The sequence below is a fragment of the Ornithorhynchus anatinus genome, chromosome 3 (assembly GCF_004115215.2).
Source record: "Ornithorhynchus anatinus isolate Pmale09 chromosome 3, mOrnAna1.pri.v4, whole genome shotgun sequence".
Taxonomy (NCBI): domain Eukaryota; kingdom Metazoa; phylum Chordata; class Mammalia; order Monotremata; family Ornithorhynchidae; genus Ornithorhynchus; species Ornithorhynchus anatinus.
The window spans coordinates 108,860,650-108,886,095 of record NC_041730.1 but is presented as its reverse complement, the minus strand read 5'-3'; the positions used below and the strand labels follow the sequence as shown (position 1 = coordinate 108,886,095).

General features: G+C 43.2%; 1 protein-coding gene across 1 annotated transcript in view; it reads left to right on the top strand.

The window, feature by feature from the left end:
• LOC100075060 (putative neutral ceramidase C) overlaps window positions 1-24,619 on the top strand; it is an 84,752-nt gene extending 60,133 nt beyond the window's left edge. The window contains exons 15-22 of the mRNA XM_029059291.2: window positions 9,950-10,044; window positions 12,878-12,917; window positions 14,423-14,518; window positions 14,731-14,826; window positions 15,998-16,144; window positions 17,679-17,738; window positions 19,912-20,000; window positions 23,235-24,619. Of these exons, the coding sequence (XP_028915124.1) occupies window positions 9,950-10,044; window positions 12,878-12,917; window positions 14,423-14,518; window positions 14,731-14,826; window positions 15,998-16,144; window positions 17,679-17,738; window positions 19,912-20,000; window positions 23,235-23,424 (813 nt within the window). The 3' untranslated portion in view covers window positions 23,425-24,619. The remainder of the gene's footprint in view (window positions 1-9,949; window positions 10,045-12,877; window positions 12,918-14,422; window positions 14,519-14,730; window positions 14,827-15,997; window positions 16,145-17,678; window positions 17,739-19,911; window positions 20,001-23,234) is intronic.
• The last annotated feature ends 827 nt before the right edge of the window (window positions 24,620-25,446 follow it).

The following is a 25,446-nucleotide window of genomic DNA, read 5'->3' as shown; positions in this document are numbered from 1 at the left end:
TTTACATGGTGTGAACTGGGTGTTTGTAGCCTGTGTCAAATGGCAAGGCAAAGTCACAAACAACAAAATCATACAACCGGAGTCAGTCTCCAGGCAATGAAGCTATGCTCATCTCAACACAGTTTTGCTGGTTGGGACATCTGAGGAGAATGGATAAAAGAAGGATAATCAAACAGCTGCTCTATGACCTGCTGAAATCGGGACACTGAAAGCCAAAAAAGACAGAGAAAACACTTTAAAGATGAAGACAATCATCATCTTTATCATCATCATCATCATCAGTGGTATTTATTGAGCACTTACTGTGTGCAGGGTATTATATTCAGTTCTTGGGAAAGTACAATACAACACAGTTGGTAGATGTGTTTCCTACTCATAGCATGTTATATCTTAGCCAAAAACTGGGATTTAATGGCCTTGGATAGATTGTATTGTGCCCTGCAACCAAGAAATTATCAGTTCCTTTTAAGCAAAAACTTCATAAGGCTCATATGAAAATAATGCCAGGAAGTGCAAACATCAAATAATAATTGTGGTATTTGTTAAGCACTTACTATGTGTCTGGCATTGTACTAAGCACTGGAGTAGATACAAGATAATCAGGTCAGACATAGTCTTTATCCCAAGTATTGCTAACAGTCTTAATCCCCATTTTACAGATGAGGTAACTGAGGCCAAAGAAAGTAAGTGGCTTGCCTGAAGTCACACAGTAGACAAATGGTGGAGCTGGGATTAGAGCCCAGGCCCTCTGACTCCCAAACCTATGCTCTTTCCAAATGTCAGTCTACATCTTTGACAGTCTTTGTGTAAAGTATGATCAGAATGGTGACTTCCTACTTGGTCTTTTGAGCCCCACACACATGTATAGGTGAATTTCAGCAGCAGTGGCAACATCTAGGCTAAAGGACAAATATGTGTAGATTGGCCTATTCTTTGGAACTTTTGATTCAATAAATTAATTTTTTTCTCACATGAGGGCAAGTATGCAAGACTGGTATTCAGAAGTGACATAAGACCTCTGAGGCTTCTGTTTTCTTTAATACCTATGGCTTAGAATTTGGAATTAATTTAACTCTATTCTTTATCCATGTTGGGAACAAAAGTGAGTGGGTTGACCAAACAGCAGCTGAATGGTGATCAGCAATCAATCAATCAACGATTGTATGTATCGAGTGCTTATTATGTATAGAGCACTGTACTAAGTCCTTGAGTGGGTACAATATAACAGAATTGGTAGACATTCTCCCTTCCCATAGTGGACTTACAGTCTAAGCATTAATAATAATAATAATTTTGGAATTTGTTAAGTGCTTACTATGTGCCAAGCACTGTTCTAAGCGCTGGGTAGATATAAAGTCATTAGGTTGTCCCAAGTGGGGCTCACAGTCTTAATCCCCATTTTAATAGATGGGGTAGCTGAGGCACAGAGAAGTTAAGTGACTTGCCCACACAAACAGGGAAGGGCATTAAAGACTCAGTGAAGCACAATCTCAAACTACATGGTTAAGCAATAGATTCTGGAGAGATAATTGAGCAGATTAACTGAGGTTGCTTGCAGCAATCCAGAAAAGTTAGCCAGGGCGACTGTTCTAATATCATACACACTAGGACCCAATGAGGCCATATATCACATGGGAGTCCCAGCCAAAAACTATTAGCCCTGGTCCCAAGAGGGGGCTAAATACAGCCCTGCCATCTAGGCAGATATATTGTTCAGTGAAGCAAAGATAAACAAAGATGTATATAACCATATAACTAAGGGCCAGCAGTACATGAGGCTAATATGCCAACAATCTTCAGATCAAACTGATGGTCTACAGAATAACTGTAGTGCCAGACCTTTTATTCAACTGAGAGATCTGCTCTTATCCCAGCAATTTCAGGGCATGTGATGTGTCTGTTTACTGTTGAATTGTACTTTCCCAAGTGATTAGTACAGTGCTCTGCGTACAGTAAGCTCTCCATAGAACAATTGAAAGAATGAATAAAGGAACCAGCTCTAGAGCAGTTCCCATTCTGCCTTGTCAAAATGGCATTCATTCATTCATTCATTCATTCAATAGTATTTATTGAGCGCTGACTATGTGCAGAGCACTGCACTAAGTGCTTGGAATATACAATTTGGCAACAGATAGAGACAATCCCTGCCCAATGATGGGCTTACGGTCACTTTGCACCTCTGTGGGTGGAACAGGTGAGAGATTGGATGACAACAGAATGTTTAAGCAGTTGATATGGTGATCTGAAGGTGGGAAACCATCAACTATGATAAAAGAATTATTTTAAACATATAACAAGGCTAAACCACTGATCTTGTGGCATAGCTGGGGACAGCTAGATGGCAATGACAGCAGACTGATTTGACAGGCAATTAAAAATTGGATGACTTTCTTAGAGCAGAGACTTCAAGAAGATTTCAGCACAAAAATAGAGAAATGAAAACAAATGTGACATTCAAGCAAGAGTGGAAAAGATCGTTGGTTACACATTAATCTTATCAGCTGCCCTAGCACACTTTAATTAAATCTCATTATCATTAGTCCCATCTTTGAACACCCCTCCCACAAACCTGCAGATAGATTCATTTATGACTGTGGACTTGGACGAGGGTGTGGGATGCTGTCTTAACAGTAAATTAGGATCTCTAAACAGTGATGTATGATTGAAATGTTGTCTGTTGAATTAGAAAAAAGCAGGTGGATTAAGGCCAGGACTGAGAATTTGTGAGGAGAGCTTGATATAGGGAAGCAGCGTGACCTTATGGAAATAGCACCGGCCTGAGAGTCAGAGGACCTGGGTTCTAATTCAAGCCCTGCCACATGTCTAACCCTGCCACATGTCTAATGGGTGACCTTGGGCAAGTCACTCAACTTCGCTGTACCTCAGTTACCTCATCTGTAAAATGGGGAATAAGACTGTGCGCTCCATGTGGGACATAGACTGTGTCCAACCTGATTAGCTTGTATCTACCCCAGTGGCTTAATAAAGTGCCCGAAACATTGCAAACACTTAACAAATATCATATATATAGAGATATAGATATAAAGATAAATAGCTATATCCATATCTCTATATCTATTGTCTTGTCATGCTGTTGAGTCATCTCTGACCCATAGCTACTCCATGGTTACATAATAATAATGATAATGATGGTATTTGTTAAGTGCTTACTATGTGCCAAGCACTATTCTAAAAGCTATGGGGTAGATTCAAAGTAATCAGGTTGTCCCGTGTGGGGCTCACAGTCTTAATCCCCATTTTACAGGTGTGGTAACTGAGGCACAGAGAAGTTAAGTAGCTTGCCCAAGGTCACACAGCAGACAAGTGGCATCTCTCCCAGAATGCCCTACCTTCAGATGCAATCGTTCTTGTAGTGTATTCACAGAGTATTCTTAGTGGAAACACAGAAGTGGTTTACCATTGCCTTCTTCTGCTCAGTAAATTTCAGGCTCTGCCATTGACTCTCTCCCTCACCTCTGCTGCCCAGTACAGATAAGTTTTGACTTGTAGCAGATTGCCTTCCACTCGCTATCCACTGCCCAAGCTAGGAATGAAATGGGTATGCCTCTGCTTAACTTTCCCTCATGCAGTGTCAGTGCTGTAAAATACTGGAAACTCTCCATGTGAGATACTGAGAGGGGATATATATATATATATATACAGAGAGAGAGAGAGAGAGAGGATATATATATATATATATATTTAGAGAGAGAGAGAAACAGATAAAAAGAGAAAAACAACAGTATGGCCTGGGAGTCAGAAGGTCATGGGTTCTAATTCTGCCTCTACTACTTGTCTGCTGTATGGCCTTGGGCAAGTCACATTACTTCTCTGTGCCTCAGTTGCCTCATTTGTAAGATGGGGGTTAAGACTGTGGGCTCTGTGTGGAACAGGGACTGTGTCTAACCCGATTGCTTTTATCCACACCAGTGCTTAGTACAGAGCCTGGCACACAGTAAGCACTTAACAAATACCATAATTATTTTATATATATATATACACACACATATATATATATATATGCAGCGTGGCTTAGTGGAACGAGTACGGACTTGGGATTCAGAGGTCCTGTTCTAATCCTGGCTCCTCCACTTATCAGCTGTGTGACTTTCAGCAAATCACTTGACTTCTCTGTGCCTCAGTTACCTCATCTCTAAAATGGGGATTAAGACTGTGAGCCCCACATGGGACAACATGATTACCTTGTATCTCCCCTGTGCTTAGAACAGTGCTCTGCACATAGTAAGCACTTAACAAATACCAACATTATTATTATTATTTATTGAATATTTATCATATGCAGAACACTAAGTGCTTGAAGAAGAGAGAGTAGAGGGACTTGGGGGTGGGGGGGGAAGAGGTGGAAGGAAGCGAGCCGGAGAGGGGAAAATGACGAGAGAGATAGAAGAGGTGGAGCCTTATATGGCCAGGAGTATCTTGCTCTAAAGCAGATTTGCAACTGCAGTGGGTTTATGGTGTGCTATAGTGGCCTATGGTGAGAGAGGCTTTTGCTCGGGATCTGATTTTGCTAAATCTTGGCTTTAGTATCAGATGCTCCTGACTGGTTGGCTTTGATGTCTAAGGCTGCTGGAGGCTATTGGGTGCAGAGAGATGGACTGGTGATCCTGGCATTGTGGGGCTTAGAATCCAAGTCCTCTGACTCCCAGGCCCATACTCTTTCCATGAGCCCCTGCCTAGCAACTTGAAGAACTAATGATACCCTGGCAGTGAGGGATAGGAGCCCCAAAGGTCTGATAAGAAAGACTCTGTTGTGGAGAGGGAGGACTTGGATGATTTAATTAGCTTAATTTCTTAGGAGTAATTTAATTTGCAGTCTGTAAACTATTTTTCATTGCTCTTGGAAGCTGGTGACTGAATTCCACAAAGCTCTATGGGACAATGGCTTACTTAGCTTACTTGCTAAGGGTCGACAAGGGTGAAGGAGGGGTGAAGTAGGGGTGAAGTTTTAAATTTGCTTCCACTTTATTCTTCCCTCACTTCTCCCACTCTCTTCTGTGTTGCCCTGGCTTACTCTCTTTGTTCTTCCTTCCTCCCTGCCCCACAGCACTTATGTACACATCTGTAATTTATTTATATTAAATTCTGTTCCTCCCCTGCTTCTAGACTGTCAGCCCGTTGTGGGCAGGGAATGTGTCTGTTTATTGTTGTATTGTACTCTCAGTTCAGTTGTGCTGTGTTCAGTTGTTCACTTGTTCTATGAGTCCCTAGATTTGACCTTTATGTGAGGCCACTGCAAAGGTTTTTCAAATAGATATTCAGCCGTGTTTAACTGTTGAAGTAGAGGCTGGCCTGGGAAAAAGGGATAAGGCAGTCAAGACTTCACCAGTCCAGGAACACCTAGGTAAATAAGTCCTGCCGCTGGTACACCTCAGCAAAGCTTGATTTTTTTTTAAATGGTATTTTTTAAGTGTCAAGTACTGTTCTGAGTGCTGGCATAGACACAAATCAGTCAGGCCAGACGTAGCCCTTGTCCCATGAGAGGCTCAGTCTAGGTACGAGGGAGAACAAATATTGGATTCCTATTTTACATTTGAAGAAACTGAAGTCCAGAGCAGTTAATAATAATAATAATATTGGTATTTGTTAAGCGCTTACTATGTGCCAGGCACCGTTCTAAGCACTGGGGTAGATACAAGGTAATCAGATTGTCCCACTTAGGGCTCACAGTCTTCATCCCGATTTTACAGATGAGGTAACTGAGGCACAGAGAAATTAAGTGACTTGCCCAAGGTCACACATCTGACAAGTGGCAGAGCCCACAACCTCTGACTCCCAAGCCTGTGCTCTTTCCACTAAGCCACGCTGCTACTCAACTAAGTTAAGTGACTTGCCAAAGGTGTCACAGTAGTCAAGTGGCAGAGCTGGGAGTGAAACCCAAGTGCTCTGACTCCCAGATCTGTACTCTTTCCACTAGGCTATGCCACTCCCCAGTTTGGCTTGATTTGAGGGAATCTCGAGGCCCCATGCTGATCATCATGCTTTCCTGTTTTATCTTTCAGTCTGGTCATCCTTTCTCCCTAACTGCCTCAGGTTTGAATTAATTAATTAATTAATTAAGTTATATGTATTTAGTGCTTACTGTGTGCAGGGCACTGCATCAAGCACTTGGGAGAGTACAATACAACAATAAACAGACACGTTCCCTGCCCACAACGAGCTGACGTCTAGAAGCAGGGGGGGAGACAGAATTTAATATAAATAAATTACAGATTTGTACATAAGTGCCGTGGGACCGAGAGGAGGGAGAACAAAGGGAGTAAGTCAGGGCAACACAGAAGAGAGTGGGAAAAGACAAAAGGGGGGCTTAGTCAGGAAAGGCCTCCTGGAGGAGATGTGTCTTCAATAAGGCCTTGAAGGGGAGGAGAGTAATTGTCTGTCAGATTTGAGGAGGGAAAACAATCAGTGTGGGGAAAGAGAACAACCAGGCAGAGGAAGGGAGAATTGTCAATCACTGAAAGCAGTGTGTTGTATTTAATGCCTGGACAAGTATGATGAAAGATTCAAGTTCCCTGCCCTGCCTTCAAATGACTTGCAATCTAATGGAGGGATGTATGACACAGTCACCCAAAGGAGGCCCTGAAGGGATTTGCACAATGCTCTGAAGAGTTGGGAAAGGAGTAAGGCCAGAAGACTCAGTTCTTATGTGCTGAAGGAGCCAGTCTCAGAGCAGAACGAGTCAGGACAGGGTAGATGAAGAGCAACCAGCTGAAGAAGTTGGGGCTGAACCTGCCTAAGGGCAAATTACAGATCCTCATATTCGCGACAGAAAAAATTCATCCTTTTAGTAATCACAAGTAAATGGTAGAAGCAGAAAATCAATGGCTAAAACAAATTCCACCTAGGGAGTGAACATTTTCAGGAGGGGAGGTCTCTTACAGGACTAAAACTGGAAATTCAGCAGAAAGCTGCTGTTCCTAAAGTGCTGTGGGATAATGTCACCAAAATTTTGGGAATTGAATCTGGTGAACCTTGTATCTTATATCTAAATCAATGAGTGAACAGTAAGGAGGGTCTACTTAAACCCAGAAGGATGGAGAAACAGCATGAGAACAGTTTGTACCATTAGAGTACTAAAAGTCAGCTTGACCTTTGGCTCGGTTAACTGCCTAAATATATCACTTCATGAGAAAGACATGTGGTCCATGGAAAATTCTGTCAAGAGAAAATGTGGACTATAGGGGTAGAGCTATGAGAAGGACAGACTCTTAGTCTAGCCAAGGAAGGCTGAAATATTTCAAACTAGACTGCACCAGGTTAAAAAAAGATCATTTAAGATGTCCAGAAGTAGTAATTTTGATTATTATAGGGAAATAATCAACTTAATATGAAGAATTTGAAATCTTCTCTCTGGTATTGAAATGTCCTTGACTGGCTTTCCTAAGTTAGTTGCTTCCTGGTGGGCAACTATTCCTCCTACTCAATGAATAAAATAAACAGACACTTCTGGAACAGATTCTTTGGCGACTAAGTTTTCCGGTCAGAAAATGACCACTGGCTGGTGTGATGTTATGGATCTGCTGAGTTCACCAGGACCCTTAGCTGGGTGGAAACGACAGAAGAAGGGTAGTGCCCATGTCAGCATCACAAACAGAATAGTACCCACCCTCAGCATCCCACTTCACCCGAACACTGAGCACCTGAGCACCACCTTAATCGGAGACCCTGACCTGCTTTACAACAGTATGCTGGGCAGAACTCAGGGTGTGGCAAGGTGTGGAAAGACTAGAGAATGTTAGGGAGGCTGTGGCTATAGCTGTTTTTGTGGTTACCGCTGGGACTGTTGGGCTCTGAGCCATGAAGAGCCTGAAACTCTGCTCCTTGAGTTATAGCATCTTTCAGGATAGAACACTGAAGCACCTTGGTCGTGGACTCACTAACTAGATAAGTAGCATAGCTTAGTGGTTAGGCCATGGGCCTGGCAGTCAGAAGGACCTAGTTCATTCATTCATTCATTCATTCATTCATTCATTCATTCATTCATTCAATCGAATTTATTGAGTATTTACTGTGAGCAGAACACTGTACTAAGCATTCGGGGAAGTACAATACAGCTGTAAAGAGAGATAATCCCTGCCCACAGTGAGCTCACAGTCTAAAGGCAGGGAGAAAGATATTAATACATGTAAACAGACATCAATAGGAATAAATAAAATTACAGATAAAAACGTAAGTGCTGCGGGGTGCCGGCTCGCTACTTGTCAGTTGTGTGATCCTGGGCAAGTCATTTCATTTCTCTGTGATTTAGTTACCTCATCTGGAAAATGGGGATTAAGACTGTAAACCTATGTGAAACAGCAACTGTGTCCAACTCAATTACCTTGTATTTACCCCAGTGCTTAGTACAGTGCCTGCCCAGTACATAGCAAATGCTTAACAAATACCACAATTATTGTAATCATTATTATTATTAGGTCACAGTAGGAGAGGAGCAGGACAATGAAGTTTCAAGGAAAAAGAACAGGACGTCAAAATGCAAGGTTAAGGATTAGCTGAACCACCACCAGGGATGACCACCATTCATTCATTCAATCATATTTATTGAGTGCTTACTGTATGCAGAGTAGCGTGGCTCAGTGGAAAGAGCACGGGCTTTGGAGTCAGGGCTCATGAATTCGAATCCCAGCTCTGCCACTTGTTGGCTGTGTGACTGTGGGCAAGTCACTTCACTTCTCGGCGCCTCAGTTCCCTCATCTGTAAAATGGGGATTAAGACTGTGAGCCCCACGTGGGACAACCTGATTCCCCTATGTCTACCCCAGCGCTTAGAACAGTACTCGGCACATAGTAAGCGCTTAACAAATACCAACATTATTATTATTATTACTGTACTAAGTGCTTGGAAAGTACAGTTGGACAACAGATAGAGACAATCCCTACCCAACAATGGGCTCATAGTCTAGAAGGGGGAGACAGACAACAAAATAAAACAGACAGGCATCGATAGCATCAAAATAGATAAATAGAATCATAGATATATGTGCATCATTAATAAAATAGAGTAATAAATATATACAAATATACACAAGTGCTGTGGGGAGGGGAAGGGGGTAGAGCAGAGGGAGGGAGTAGGGGGAATGGGGAGGGGAGGTGGAGCAGAGGGATAGGGAGGGCTCAGTCTGGGAAGGCCTCCTGGAGGAGGTGAGCTCTCAGTAGGGCTTTGAAGAGGGGAAGAGAATTAGTTTGGTGGATGTGAGCAGGGAGGACATTCCAGGTCAGAGGTAGGATGTGGGTCACCAGAACTGGTCAGAACCAAGTAAGACCACTCCCACCCCAAACTTCTAGTTTCACAGGAAAAGAACATGCCCAGAAGTGAAGATGAAGATTTTTCGGTCACAAGAGACTCATTTGCAGGATCATGCCAAGCATCTGGGGCATACAAGTGCGTGCTAAGCCTGTTCAGTAGACTGTTTGGGCAGGATGGTAACTGACTGATAAAAGTACTGCCTTCTGAAGCTGGTTGGCTGGCTGAGAAACAGGCAGTTTGCAGATAGACTCGGTATGGTAATAAACATTTTGTTCAAACGCAGGTTCCTTCCTCCTGTCAGATAAGTGGGGGAAAGTCCTTGGGGAATGCAAACTCATTTAATCTGCTCCCTGCTAGACCAGAACCCAGGCCTCCCTTGCTATAGTCAGCTGCAGGGAAAGGCTGCTGGGGTTTCTGTGTTTTTTTTACTTTCTGTGTTTATCCTTGTTATCTTTTTTGTCATTTTTCTTGACTTTGCTTTCTTTATATGTCCATCACCCATCTCTTCTTCCCACCTGTATTCTCAGTTTGTGAGCCCCTTGAAGGCCAGGGACCATGGCTAATTCTCCCCCGTGCATTCTTTCCCAACCCTTAGGACCTTGCTTTGAACACAGTAGGTGCTTAATAAATCATATTCCTACTTATAGAAAATAAAATCCTGCTGTTCTGCCTTTCTGCTTTTCAGATGACGAAGCCTCACCCGTGGCACCCTGAAATTGTTGACGTCCAGCTGGTGACAATTGGGTCCTTGGCCATAGTGGCAATTCCAGGAGAGCTGACGTGGGTACTTCTTGTCGGTTCAGGTGGCAATGAGTTGTGTGTGTGTGTCCATATTATCATAAGAGGATGTTTTGTTCTGCTATTGCCAGTTAGAGTCAGTGGACGATTTAAGCTTGAGCTCATTGGACATTTTCGAGACCTGTAAGTGTGCATTCTTTCCTGTCCTTGTCCCCATCTGTCTCTCCCGGCTTGAAGCCTTGGTGCTGGTAGGGATGACTGAGGTGGTAGTGCTGGGTCCTGGTGGAGACTGCGGTGACTGGGGAGTATGAAGAAGAAGAAGAGGAAGTGGGCAGGGTGGGATAGGAAAATGATGAGCAGGGACCAGCTAGGCTCCAGTGGGAACCGCCACCCTAAAGCAGGACTGTTGTAGCCAGCTCCTTTCCCTCTAGAAATAACAGAGTCCTGGCGATCCTACCAATAGTAGCAGCAGCATTCATTCATTCATTCATTCAATAGTATTTATTGAGCGCTTACTATTTGCAGAGCACTGTACTAAGCGCTTGGAGTGTACAATTCGGCAACAGAGAGAGACAATCCCTGCCCAATGATGGGCTCATGGTGTAAACGGGGGAGACAGACAGCAAAGCAAAACAGAACAAAACAAAACAAGCAGTCTAGTGCAGACATCATCAAGATAAATAGAATCATATAGATATACACATCATTAACAAAATAAATGGGGTAATAAATAATATATACATGTATGCACAGCGCAGAGGGAAAGGGGGAAGAGCAGAAGGAGGGAAGGGAGAATGAGGAGGGGAGGAGGAGCAGAGGGAAAGGGGGGGCTCAGTCTGGGAAGGCCTCCTGGAGGAGGTGAGCTCTCAGTAGGGCTTTGAAGAAGGGAAGAGAGTTAGTTTGGCGGATGTAAGGAGGGAGGGCTTTCCAGGACAGCGGTAGACATGGGCCAAGGGTCAACGGCGGAACAGGCACCAACGGGGGACTGTGAGGAGGTGAGTGGCAGAGGAGCAGAGTGTACAGCGTGGGCAGTAGAAAGAGAGAAGATAGGTGACGTGGGGGGGGCAAGGTGATGGAGAGATTTGAAGCCAAAAGTGAGGAGTTTTTGTTTTGTGCGAAGGCCAGCGGCTACTTTGGCCACCATCACAGCACCATTGTCCACCAGAGGCAATGGTGAATAGAAACAGGAGGTAGCTGTTGAATCCTCCCAGCTGGAGAACTCCATGTCAGAGTGGTGGGAGAGGGAGGAAAGGTTACATGGCAACCATCCAGACTGTCATGTGGAGGCCATCCAATCCGTCACCAAATGCTGCTGGTCTCACCTTCACAGTGCCAACAAGATCCGCCTCTTCCTCTCCATCCAAACCACTGCCACATTATAATCACTCATCCTATCCCAACTGGATTACTGCATCAGCATCCTTTCTGACCTCCCAACCTCCTGTCTCTCCCTACTCCAGTCCCTACTTCACCCCTCTGCCTGGATTATCTTTCTATAGAAACGTTCTAGGCATGTCACCCACCTCCTCAAAAATCTCCAGTGGTTGCCTATCAACCTCCTTATCAAACAAAAATTCCTCACTGTTGGCTTTGAAGCTGTCCATCACCTTGCCTTTTCTTACTTCACCTCCCTTCTCTCCTATTTCCCAGCCTGCACACTCCACTCCTCTGGTCCTAATCTTCTCTCTGTGCCTTGATCTAGCCTGTCCTGCCATCGACCCCTGGCCCACATCCTACCTCTGGCCTGGAATGCCCTCCCTCCTCAAATCCACCAAACAATCACTCTCCCTCCCTTCAAAGCCCTACTGAAGGCTCACCTCCTCCAAGAGGCCTTCTCAGACTAAGTCCCCTTTTCCTCAGCTCCCCCTCTCTTCCATGTCACCTCAACTTGCTCCCTTTGTCCTTCCCCCTCTCCTTGCCTCATAGCACTTATGTATATATGTATATATTTATAATTCTATTTATTTCTATTGATGCCTGTTTACTTGTTTAGATGTCTGTCTCTCCCCTTCTAGACTGTAAGCCCTGTGTGGGCAGAGATTGTCCCTCTTTATTGCTGAATTGTACTTTCCAAGTGCTTAGTACAGTGTTCTGCACACTAGTAAGCTCTCAATAAATACAATTGAATGAATGAATGAATGATCTCTCAGGCGCTGGGGAGAGGGATGGTGCTAGTAGTGTGGAAGAATAAGTGACAGGCCTGGGGCCTGGGTAGCGCAGTCATCATTCTGCCCTAAACTGCTTTTTGGAGGTGGAGTCCTGTTCATTAGGTGCGACTCCTTCTTTCCCTTCACATTCTTCTCAGCCCCAGCCAAAGCTTTCAGGCTCAGCCTTTGTCTTTTGGGCAATGGAAGAGGGATGGTCTGGATGAAATCACCTCGAAGCTGTTCTCAAATTTGCCTGAAATGCAAATGGCCTGCAACTTTTCTTCTGGTTTCCAAGTGTCCGAAGAGCTTGGGAACAATCTAACTGCACCAGGCAATGCATTCCCTTACGCCTGGCCTCCATCTGTGCCTTACCTCACCCCCTTTGGAATTTGATAGGGAGATTTCCCCAGAGGGCCCTGAAGGTTGTGAAAGTTGTGAATCTGCTTCCGACTGCTCTCTTTTTAAATTCAACAACAGGCAATAGTTGGATATGTAGGCATCACAGAGGATTTCCTTTGTGACAGTAGGCCTTCTTAGGTAACCTAGCCATGGCTAGGTTCACTTTTGAGGTTTCCTTGGGCCCTGGGAAAATTTAATATTTAGAGGTGGTGTAAGGTCAGTGCTTTATCAGGTGAAGTTTCCCAAGCCTCTGGCTGGGCACTATTGCACAGTCCAGAACTCTCCCCCTGAAATGGCAAAACGTTGACAGTGTTGTTTTTGTGTCCCAGGACGATGTCTGGAAGACGACTCCGGGAGGCTGTTCAATCAGTAAGTAACAAATACGACATCCGGACTTGTTTACAGCTCTAAACCTTAGCAAGACTCCAGATGTCCAACGTTTGTAATCTGGTGGCACCTCAGATCCTGAGAATCACCTAGATTTTTGAACGTTGAATGGAGAAAGTGAAAATTTATGAATTTAGCAATAGCACATGTAAAGAAAGTGGGGCCAGAGTAGAAATATTCCCTTTTTTTAGTGGTATTTGTTGAGTGCTTGCTACATACCTAAGCACTGAGGTAGATCTAAGTTATTCAGGTTAGACACAGTCCCTTTCCCACCTGGGGCACATAGTCTTAATCCCCATTTTATAGATGAAGTAACTGAGGCACAGAAGTGAAGTGACTTGTCCAAGGTCATACAGCAGACAAGTGGCAGATCTGGGATAGAACTCAGATCCTTCTGACTCACAGGCCCATGATCTACCCACCAAGTCATGCTGCTTCCATAGAGCATGCCTTTCTTTCTCTGAGGCTTCCATTAAATTAAGCTACATCCTCACCTCCAATTTACTAGTCCAAAAAAAAAAAAAAAGAACCATGTTAAAGTCATGAGAAGAGGTTAAATTGAGTCCCTCCTTCCATAGGACTTCTGAATTTGGGGCATTCATCTGATCCTTTGTACTCAAGAAGGACAGGCTTCCGACATTTAGCTTCTTATGGCAGGGAAAAAGTTTGCTACACTATTCCATGAAGCAGCATGGCTTATTGGAAAAAAGCACAGGCCTAGGATTCAGAAGACCTGGATTCTAATTCCAGCTCTGCCACTTAGCTGCTGCGTGACCTAGGGAAAGTCAGTTCATTTCTCTGTGCCTCAGTTACCTTATCTGTAAAATGGGGATTAAGACTGTGAACCCCACAAGGGACATGGACTGAGTCCAACCCAATTACCTTGTATTTACCCCAACACTTAGTACAGTGTTTGGCACATAGTAAACACTGAACAAATATCATTGAAAAAAACAAAACAAAATGACAATGACAAAAACAAACACAAGTTTTCTGCTTTCATTTTTAATCTACTGCCTCCCTGGCAATACTTCCTGATTCAGGTGTTTGCCTAGTGAACTATCTGAAGTCAGTCCAGTCCTCAAGGGCTGTTCAGGGCTGCCAGAGTAGGCCTTCACTGTCATCTGAACTAAAACAGAAACTTTATTCTGTTCATCTTAGTGACCTTCTCTTTTTTATATGGAACCTCCAGCATAGATGTCCAGGATAGACTGGAATTTTATTTCCAGAAGCACGTTAGATTTCTTACATTCTAAGAGGACCTTGTTAGGGGGTCTGACTTTGGTCATAACCTTTATAAACTGTCCATGCAATTCAGAGGGTTGGATTCATTTTCTGAACTTTATCTTTGGCTACATTTTGATTGATGAAGATTAAATTGTATCACTTCAATAATGCATCACCATGATTAGAATGCAATTACTTTGACTGCTTTCTACATTCAAGGAGAGGAAATTTTATGGCAACATTCTGTCTTTTTTTCTTAGGAATTTGAATCTGAAGGTCAGCAGAATATGAATGTTGTTATTTCTGGCCTTTGTAATGTTTACACTCATTACATTACCACCTATGAAGAATACCAGGTAATTCATAGAGCTCTACAGGCCTTTAAAATATATTTGGTCTATCCATTCTCCATCTATAGACTCCAGCTTATCTATGCAAAGCCACAAATCTAATCCAATTTATATTTTGCAAGTTTACCTTTCATAAATCCAGAGGAACACATGCCAAGCTAAAGGCATGTACAGAAGTGGGATGAAGGGCTCATACAATGTTGTTAATCCATTTCCAGGTTCAGCGCTACGAATCTGCTTCCACCATTTATGGACCACATACTTTGTCTGCTTATATTCAGTTGTTTCGGGGCCTTGCTAAGGCCATTGCAATGGTAATTATAATTTTCTGTGTATGATGCAAAGCTGAAATTAGGTCTTGATTTTAGACCCTTCTAATATCTGTTTCTTCCAGTATCTTCCATCTTCAGTCACTGAATCTTGATTTAGAATGGTCACTGATCAGTCAGTAGTATTTATTAAGCACTTACTCTGTGTGGAACACTGTACGAAGTGCTTGGGAGAGTTCAGTATATCAGACACATTCCCGGCTTACAACGAGCTTACAGTCTACTGATGGTTAATAACTATTAAAAGGTTTCAGATGCTTGTGGGAATATTACTAGATGATTTTTCAGGCCAGATTTCTTGCTATGTCAAATCATATATGCTAAATATCCAACATCTCTTCCTTCCCTCTACATCTGGGATATTAAGTGGGCAGCAGGGCTCCAGGAATGGGAAGAGAACAATGGCAGAGGACTCTATAGTTCTGACCATGGGCACTGGGCCACCTAGGGGCCATGAGGGGCCATGAGGGTGGAATTTTCATTGCCAATGTTTAGGGAGTAATGGAGGCTCTCCTGGTTTGTAGGAGGGAGCAGGAGCCACTAAAGAGTGCTAATAATACTAATTGTGGTATTTGTTAAGCGCTTACTATGTTCCAGGCACTGGTCTAAGAGTTGGGGTGGATACAAGCAAAGCGGGTTGGACACAGTCCCTCTCCCACGTGGGACTCATAGGCTCAGTCCTCATTTTACAGATGAGGTAAATGAGGCCCAGAAAAGTAAAGTGTCTTGCCCAAGGTCCCACAGCAGATAAGTGGTGGATCCAGGATTAGAACTCCGTGGCTCAGTGGAAAGAGCACGGGCTTTGGAGTCAGAGGTCATGGGTTCGAATCCTAGCTCTGCCGCTTGTCAGCTGTGTGACTGTGGGCAAGTCACTTAACTTCTCTGTGCCTCAGTTACCTCATCTGTAAAATGGGGATTAAGACTGTGAGCCCCACGTGGGACAACCTGATTCCCCTGTGTCTACCCCAGCGCTTAGAACAATGCTCTGCACATAGTAAGCGCTTAACAAATACCAACATTATTATTATTATTAACTCACAACCTTCTGACTCCCAGGCCGGTGCTCTCTCCAGTAAGCCATGCTGCTCCATTGGCCTGTGCAGTTCCCCATTCAGTTTACATTCTGTTCTCAGGAAAATATGATATATCATTTCAGAACACTGTTCCTGACTTGCCCAAAGGGCCAGACCCACCATTTTTCACTGGTTTGATGAACTTACTACCTGCCAGCCCTGCTGACAAAACACCGAATAACATGACATTTGGAGATGTGCTGCGGCAAGTGGATCCACAATACAGAAGGGTGAGAATAGCGGGGATAGATGGTTTCCTTAGAACACTTATCCAGCCCTTCTCCAGCTCAATTCTAACTACTTGAACAGTACGCTGACTAAGCCAGCTGCTACACTGGTCATGTTGACAACTCCACTAAACTCTCTCTAGAGTCTCCAGGGGAGTGGTAATGAGAAATGGAAAAGCATTTCTTTCAGGAAGTAATGGTTTCTTTTCTTTCACTATAGTTTTATGAACACAAAACTCTACAGCCTCAGTGAAATCCCATTTTTAATCAAATTAAGCATGGCACATTAAGAGAGGAGATTATTGGCTCTCATTCTTAAATTGACAATTCATCAAAGAATGAGCCAGTGAACAAAAAGTGTTAGCTGAACAAAGGGGCAGTAACTCTGCTGGGCCATGGCTGCTATCTTGATTGATCTGGAGCTCCAGCAATTAGGGAGTCATGAATCTGGAAGGAATGAGAGAAGAAGGTAGTGCAGGAACTCTGTGCAGAACACTGTACTAAGTGCTTGGGAGAGTACAGTATGTCTGATACATTCCCTGCTCACAGTGAGCTTACAGTCTATTGATGGTTAATAATTATTAAAATGTTTCAGCTGCTCATGGGAACATTACTAGATGACTTTCCAGACCAGATTTCTTGCTATGGCAAATCGTATATGCTAAATATCCAACATCTCTTCTTTCCCAGTTGTGAATCTGGATCTGGCAAAGGAGTCCTCCTCTTGTCATTTTGCCACATGCTCAGGCTCAGAGAAGCAAATTTTTCGGTAACTGATCCCAGGTCTGGCCTTACCATGGGACCAACTGGAACAATAGCCCTCAGTCCAAATGCTATGGGGAACTTCCGATCTCAGTCAGCCAGTCAATTGTATTTACTGAGCACTTATTGTGTGCAGAGCCCACTACTAAGCGCTTAGGGGAGCATAATGTAACAGACACATTCCCTGCCCACAAGCTTAGGGAGCAGGTTTCCAGACACTTGTTATCATGTTGATTATCAGGAGAAGAGGTGGAGAGTACAGGTACCTGTATGCAAATTTTCTCACTTCCTCATTAATAGTAATAATAGTAATTGTGGTATTTGATAAGCAATTGCCATGTACCAAGCACTGTACTAAGCGCTGTGGTAGCTATAGCATGTATATATTGAGCATAGTCTAAGTAGGAGGCAGAACAGGTATTTAATTCCCAATTTACAGATGAGGAAACTGAGGCACATTGGGGCCCAGATCACATGTCAGGCAGGTGAGAGAGTCAGGGTTAGAAGCCAGGTCCTCTTACTTCTAGGCCCATGCTTTTTCCACTAGTCCACACCGTTACTTCTTGTCGGCTCTAACCTCAGTTCCCCTGCCTGGCAGCAGCAGCAGCGAGGGGTTGCTCTGACCAACCATCTGTATATTCATAATGTAATGTCTAGTCCATCCTCCAACTTCCAGAAGACAGAAATAAATATTAAGTGAAATATGAATAATAGAGAAATTTTATTCTGTAGTTTCTTGATGATATCTTACAAAATGAATTTTAATGATCTCCAGGGTGATGTTGCTGAAGTGAGCTTTGTAGGAGCAAACCCCAGGAATTCAGTGGAGAACACGGTAAGTGGTTTAGCTAGCACCCTTCCTGCTGCTGCTATGGGACCCTTTCTGGGGTTCCCATTGGGGCAGACATGTTGCCCAGCTGTTGCCTAGTTGTTCTAAGAGAAATTGTTCTTTGTGTGTCTGCCTCTTGGCTTTTCTCAAAATGAATCGCCCCCTTCCCTCATATCTGATTCATCAAAATACTCTAGAGTAGTATTTTAATTTTACTAGGGAGCCAGAATTCACCCTTTTGGAAATTAAACACTCCTGTTTCTGATGATTGTTAATTTTTTTAGGAAGTAAAAGTTGTCTCGGACAGTACCCATGCTTTTAAGAAAAACCTGTTTTCTGAGGCTTATTTTTAATGATATTTTTTAAGATCTTACTATGTGTCAAGCACTGCGCTAAGTGCTGGGAGAGATACAGGTTAATCAGGTTGACACAGTCCATATCCCACATGGGGCTCACAATCTTAATACCCATTTTACAGATGAGATAGTTGAAGCATAAAAAAGTTAAGTGACTTGGCCAGGGTCACACAGCAGACAAGTGGCAGAGCAGGAATTAGAACCCAGGTCCTTCTGACTCCCAGGCCTGTGCTCTATCCACTAGGCCGTGGGTTTTGAAAGTGCACTACCAAAAGCCTCTGATTCATCCATGCAAGTTTCCTGAGAAACAACAGAGGAAGGTAGTGTTATCTACCTTCATTATCTATATTATCCTGCTAGAGAAATGGTTACCCAGAATGCTTGCACACAGTGGAGGGAGGGAACAGAATGATTACCTGCAGGGACCCTATGGATGAGGGCTCAGTCAATCATGTAGTTATGTTCTTGCCCAGATGTAGTTACAGTGAATTATGTGTTCGGGCCACAGTGGGAGAAGAAAGAATAATCATATCTTCCCACTAGAACCCAGATTGGCTGATTCATTCAATTGTATTTATTGAGCATTTACTATGTGCAGAGCACTGTGCTAAGCCTTGTTAAAGTACAATACAGCAATAAACCAAAACATTCCCTGCCTACAAGGAGCTTACAGTCTAGATTCAGGGAGAAGACAACATAAATAAATAAATTACAGATACATTTGTAAGTGTTGTGGGCTGGGAGGTGGGATGAACAAAGGAAGCATGTCATGGAGATGCAAAAGGGATTGGGAGAGGAGGAAAGTGGGGCTTAGGGAAAGCAGGTAAAATGGACATCCTAACTGAGGTGTTAGCTGACAGCATCTCTGGCCAAATGCAGGTGCCCTTATCTTCCTTTCCTCCCCATCCTTCCTTCTCACCACTCTTATCTCCCCTGCCTCCCTACTCCCTCCCTGACTCTCAGCTGCCTGCCTGGGTTTCAGCAGGTCAGGGAAGAAGCCAAGCCTTGGTCTGCTCTTCAGCAATTCCTCTGGAGGGAGTTTAATTCAAATGTAGGAAGGAAGAGAAAGAGGAAAAGTTGTGTCAAACCTTATCGTGACCCTCATCCCAAATCCCTTGGTCCTATTCACCAATGGGTAGTTCAACTGGGCAATCAGTGCAGACAAAGGCCAACTGAGAAGCAGCATAGCTCAGTGGCAAGAGCCCAGGCTTGGGAGTCAGAGGTCATGGGTTTGAATCCCGGCTCTGTCACTTGTCAGCTGTGTGACTGTGGGTGTCACTTAACTTCTCTGTGCCTCAGTTACCTCATCTGTAAAATGGGGATTGACTGTGAGCTTCACGTGGGTCAACCTTATTACCCTGTATCTACCCCAGCACTTAGAACAGTGCTGTGCACATAGTAAGCGCTTAACAAATACCAACATTAACTGCTGACCTCAGAGAATTGACACTAAGCTACTTCAAGGCTCTTGTGGTGTAGTGGGAGGGATGAGTTCCCTTTTTCTCCCATGCCTGATTTCAACTCGCTCTTGGGCCAGTACTCATAAAGCTCTGAACACCCAACTCTTGCCTGACTTAAGCCCTGGTTTTGTGGACATCCAGCACAAGAAAGGACTAGGAATAGATTTTCCCATGTCTTTCAATAGAAGGAATAGTTATGGAAAAAGTCCAAGTTTCTCAGGAGTCTTATTCACTCCTGGGGCCTCAGTTCTGCTTGTTCTGGACCCCTTTGGGTCCCACATCTCTGCTAATAAGCTGTGGGGTTTTAGTGTTGTGTGTGAACCTGTTCAATTCCTAATTTGCTCTGTGTTCATTGAATTCCAGACTCATCAAACCTTTCTCACAGTAGAGAAATATCAGAAAGCTCCTGCATTATGGCAGGCGGTGCATAATGATGCCTCCTGGGAAACGAGGTAAGCAGTTCTGCAGGATATGGTACTTTGGATTTCAGAGATCTGGAGAGTGTGCCCGGGCCATGTACCATGCTGAGGAAGAAGTTTGGCATCGATTTTCAGTGTCTCCCCCAAACTTATTTGTATCTTTCATTTGACTTTTGCCTTTGCTGATCTGCGAGCGGTTGTCTTCCCACAGGCCATGTCAGTGTTGTCTGTCTTAGGCTGTAGAATATACTCCATGAGCTCTAGAACTGAATTCAATCTGTCCTTAACTCCTGTTGCTTCAACCTTCACAACCTCGCTTAAATCCACCCTTTTCTCCCCATCCAAACTGCTACCACGTTAATCCAAGAATTATCCTATCCCACCTCAATTACTGCATCAGCCTCCTTGCTTACCTCCCTGCCTCCTGTCTCTCCCCACTCCAGTCAATCAATCATTTTTATCAAGCGCTTACTATGTGCAGAGCACTGTTCTAAGTGTTTAGGAGAGTACAATATAACAGATACATTCCCTGCCCACAAGGAGCTTACAGTCTAGTGGGGGAGACAGATAAGTACATAGATGCCGTGGGCCTGAGGGAGGAATGAATAAAGGGAGCAAATCAGGGTGACTTAGAAGGGAATGGGAGAAAAGAAAATGAGGGCTTAGTCGGGGAAGGCCTCTTGGCAGTAATGGTATTTGTTTAGTGCTTACTATGTGCCAAGCACTGTTCTAAGCACTGGGTAGATACAAGGTCATCAGTTTGTCCCACATGGGACTTACAGTCTTAATCCCTATTTTACAGATGAGGTAACTGAGGCACAGAGAAGTTAAGTCACTTGCCCAAAATCACACAGCTGACAAGTGGCGGAGTTGGGATTAGAACCCACGACCTCAGACTCCCAAGCCCGTGCTCTTTCCACTAAGCCACACTGTTTCTCAATGTGCCTTCAGTAAGGCTCTGAAGGTGGGGAGAGTAATTGTGTGTCAGATTTGAAGAGGAAGTGCGATCCAGACCCAAGGAAGGACATGGGCAAGAGCTCAGCAACAAGGTAGATGAGATGGAGGTGCAGAATAGGAAAGCACTGGAGAAGTGAAGTCCGTGTGGGAAGTCCATACTTCATTCTGCGACCTGAGTCATTTTTCTACAAACGTGTTCAGTCCATGTTTCCCCACTCCTCAAGAACATCCAATGGTTGTTCATCCACCTCTGCGTCAAACAGAAACTTCTCACCGTCGGCTGTCAGATCACTCAATCACCTTGCCCCTTCTTACCTTACCTCGTTGCTGTCCTACTACAACCACACACACTCTTCACTCATCTAATGCCAACCTACTCACTGTACCTTGGTCTCATCAATCTCACTGCTGACCTTTCACCCACGTCTTACCTCTGGCCTGGGATGCCTTCCCTCTTCATGTAATAATAATAATGTTGGTATTTGTTAAGCGCATAGTATGTGCAGAGCACTGTTCTAAGTGTTGGGATAGATGCAGGGTAATCAGATTGCCCCATGTGAGGCTCACAGTCTTAATCCCCATTTTACAGATGAGGGAGCTGAGGCACAGAAAAGTGAAGTGACTTGCCCACAGTCACACAGCTGACAAGTGGCAGAGCTGGGATTCGAACCCTTGACCTCTCACTCCCAAGCCCGGGCTCTTTCCACTGAGCTACACTGCTTCTCTGGCAGCCACTTACTCTCCCCACCTTCAAAGTCTTATTGCAGACTCATCTTTCTCCAAGAGGCCTTCCTTGATTAAGCCCTCTTTTCCTCTTCTCCCACTTCCTTCTGCATAATAATAATACTTGTTAAGTACTTGGTACTATGTGCCAAACACTGTTCTAAGTGCTGGGGTAGATACAACCTAATCAGATTGGACACAGTCCCTGTCCTACATGGGGCTCACAGTCTCAATCCCTATTTTCCAGATGAGGTAACTGAGGCCCAGAGAAGCGAAGTGACTCATCCAAAGTCACACAGCAGACAAGTGGTGGAGCCAGGATTAGAGCCCATGACTTTCTGACTCAAAGGCCCGTGCTCTATCCACTACACCCTGCTGCTTCTCATGGCCTGCTGCTTCTTGGTTTTGCAGTTGGATTTGCTCCCTTTATTCACCCCAACCTCAGCCCCACATCACTTTCATATATAAATGTAATTTATTTATTTATATTAATGTCTGTCTCCCCCTGTAGACTGTAAGCTCATTATGGGCAGAGTCTACCAACTCTGATATATTGTACTCTCCTAAGTGCTTAGAACAATGCTCTGAACACAGCAAGTGCTCAATAAATATGATTGATTGTTTAATTATGCTCTGTTGAAGAAGAAGCCCGAGGCCAGGACAAGGAAGGAAAACTACTGGGAAATAAGCTATTCTGGAAACTGTTTAGGGCCCCAAATTGGCTTCCTAGTAAAATCCATGGACAAAAAGAGTTGAATCCTGTGTCTTAAGGTTCATACAAGGACCAAGTACTCCCAAGACACCTCTCTCTCACCTCAGGATAACTTGTTTTGCCAGAGTCCTTATGGAGCCACTCCTTGGCAAGGCCAGACTCACTCTTCCTGTTTTGGCTGTCACCTGTCTCAGCCCCTCCCTTCCATTTTCCTCCCCTTGGTGGACTGTATCTAGCCACTCCTCTGGGACCCTAATTCTGGGCCTTGTATTATTAATTTTTATTCGCTTTAACCTCTTGTATGGCAATGTAGTCCATGCAGGACCATATTACCTGAATTGTTTTGCCAAGAGGACATCACCCCATTAACTAAGCAGAGTGTGAAGAGGGCACCAAGAAGAGAGGAATTTCTGTGGATTTATTTCTTGGCTTGATTAATTCCCACTCCTTCATGAGTTCTTCCACTTTAAAAAGGGATCCAGGACCCACCAGGAAAGGGGCGACTCCTTAATCATTTGGTCCTCTGTATGCAGAATATTTCCAAAATCCCAAACTGGAAGTTTTAGGAGTTAGGCATTCTGCTCCAAATGGAAAATTTTTCTCATGGTCTTCCAATATCCAAGAATTGGGAGTGTTGTGTGTAATTTTTAAATGGTCCAAGGAAATATATTTAGTTTCTATCCCAGGGTTTAGTACAGTGCTTGGCACATACTACAGTTATGATTGTGATTATTATTATGATTATTATTTATCAGTGGGGTTGTGGCCTTTCATTTTAATTTACATGGGTCGGCTGTCCTCTCCAAATTTATTTTTTTTTACCGAGAAATTGATCTTTTAAAAATAAGGATTTTTGTATTATGTTTTACCACTAGATTTTACTGGCACAAAGGAAGCAGAGGACTAAGCAATGTGACAATAGAATGGCACATCCCAGAAACGACCCAGACTGGGACCTACAGGATACGATACTTTGGGCACAACAAGAAGAAGGAGCTTTTGAAGCCGGCAGTGATTGAATCATTTGAGGGTTCTTCTTCAAACTTTGAAGTTGTCGTTCCTTAGTTATAAACTAACAGGCAACCAAAAAAAAAACCACAATTCTCCTTCCTCTGGATAACTTCTAGAATATTGTTCCATGGTCAACATCAGCTGTTAGAGATAGCACTTTAGGAGATGGCTGACATTGCCTCTCGTTTTGTCTGAGTTTCTCATCTACTTCTTCTGGTTAAAGGATTATTTTTTGGTGGTGGCATATAATGGATTTATGAGTCTTCTGGGCTTTGCAAACTTGATAAATTTAGCTCTGCAATATTGGATGAGGCCAAAATAGATTGAAGTGATGATTTATTACAACTCAGAGCACCTTTGCCCCACATCATCCTTAGACTTAAACTTACACACGCTTCAAAATTTGATGGAGTTGATTTCATGTTTAATAATAAACTTGGAATGACAGAGAAAGGTTTTTACTCATGGAGAGCCAGTGGAAATAGGGCCAAAGGGGAAATGCCTCTCAGCTGGAAATTCCATTAAAGATGCGCTGAATTCGTAGATCTAAGAGAAATTCCCAAATTGCGAGCAACGGAAAAGCTGGTTCCCTTGCTACAAATGAGGCAGTTTTCCACAAAAATCCAAAATACATCTCATCACCTATTTTTGCTATGAACACTCCCACCTCCCTCAATCAACCAATTAATGGTATTTGTTGAGCCCTTTCTAAGTGCAGGGTACTATGTTCAATGCTTGAAAAAGAATTTAGCAGAGGATGGCTCTCCATCCTCCCACCTCCCAAGGAACTTCTTACTAGGTAGCAATATACCAATTTTATTTACTTCTTGCCTTGAATGAAATGTCAATTAGTCTGGCCTAGTGACTACTGGACATCTTGCTTTATAAACCAATTCTTGAACAATAAAAACAAAGAATGAGTTTCACTTGATTAGATTGTGAGCCCTCTGTGGGACAGGAACTAGATTTGAATTAATCAATTTGAATTTACTGCAGTATTTAGAACAACGCTTGACACATAGTTATGGTATTTATATAGTGCTTACTAACTAAAAGCCCAAATATAGTACCCTGATGAAATAATATTGGCCATAAAGACTTTGTTTCCAAGATTCTGAAATGTGTTATTCAGAAGATCTGATACACTGTCACAAGGTCAAAACTGCATTTACAATGGAGTCTGAGTTACCGTGAAACTGATGTCTGGAAAACCAAACTTAAGGTTCAATCATAAAATGCCTAAAAAAAATGGAATGATCTGAAATGCCGTTTCTTAATGCACAGTGATGCTGACCCCTCTTGGCAGGGCTACCTGTTTTAGGTATGGTCTGTGAGTAGCTGAATAAACCAATGGAAAACCAGCAAATCCTCAGTCATTGTATGGATATCAAGTATCGATCATCAGGGCTATTCCAGTTAATGAGAGAACAGTTCTGTTGGCTACTAGACCCTTGAAAGCACACTTTATTTTCTTCAATTTTTTTACTGAGTTCCCTCAGTTATGATCAGAGAAACAGCAGCACATTCTGTGATGAAGGTTTTTCTATCATAGTGAGTCATATCAGGTGAGGCACCATCTTAGCTGATCTTTTTTTTCAGGGAAATTACAAGCCTTATGACAAGGAGGTTGTTGTGATACCCATTAAAGCAGGATGATTTGGAAGAGCTACTTCCTTAATTCATGATTTTTTCCTTTAGAAAAAAGGGAAAAAAATTTCCCATGAAATAAAAATTCCACTTTATCCTAGTTTTTAATAACTAAAAGTAACTCTAACTCTGGAACTAAGATGTCCAAACATTATTTTTTTTTCATTTACAATATCTTTGCTTGATTTGGTTTCAGAATAAAATATAAGTATTCCTTCTGGGACTTAAAATCTTAAAGTGCAGCCCAACTTCACATTCATCAAGAAAGTATCAATATCTCCACCTTCTCTTTGCCTTTGGAATAGATAAGGGCTCCAACAATTGCTCTTTTTAATGTAAGAAAAACTCAGGTGTACTATCATTTTTTTATGGCGTTTGTTAAGTGCTTACTATGTGTTAAACACTGTTCTAAGCCCTGGGGAAGATAAA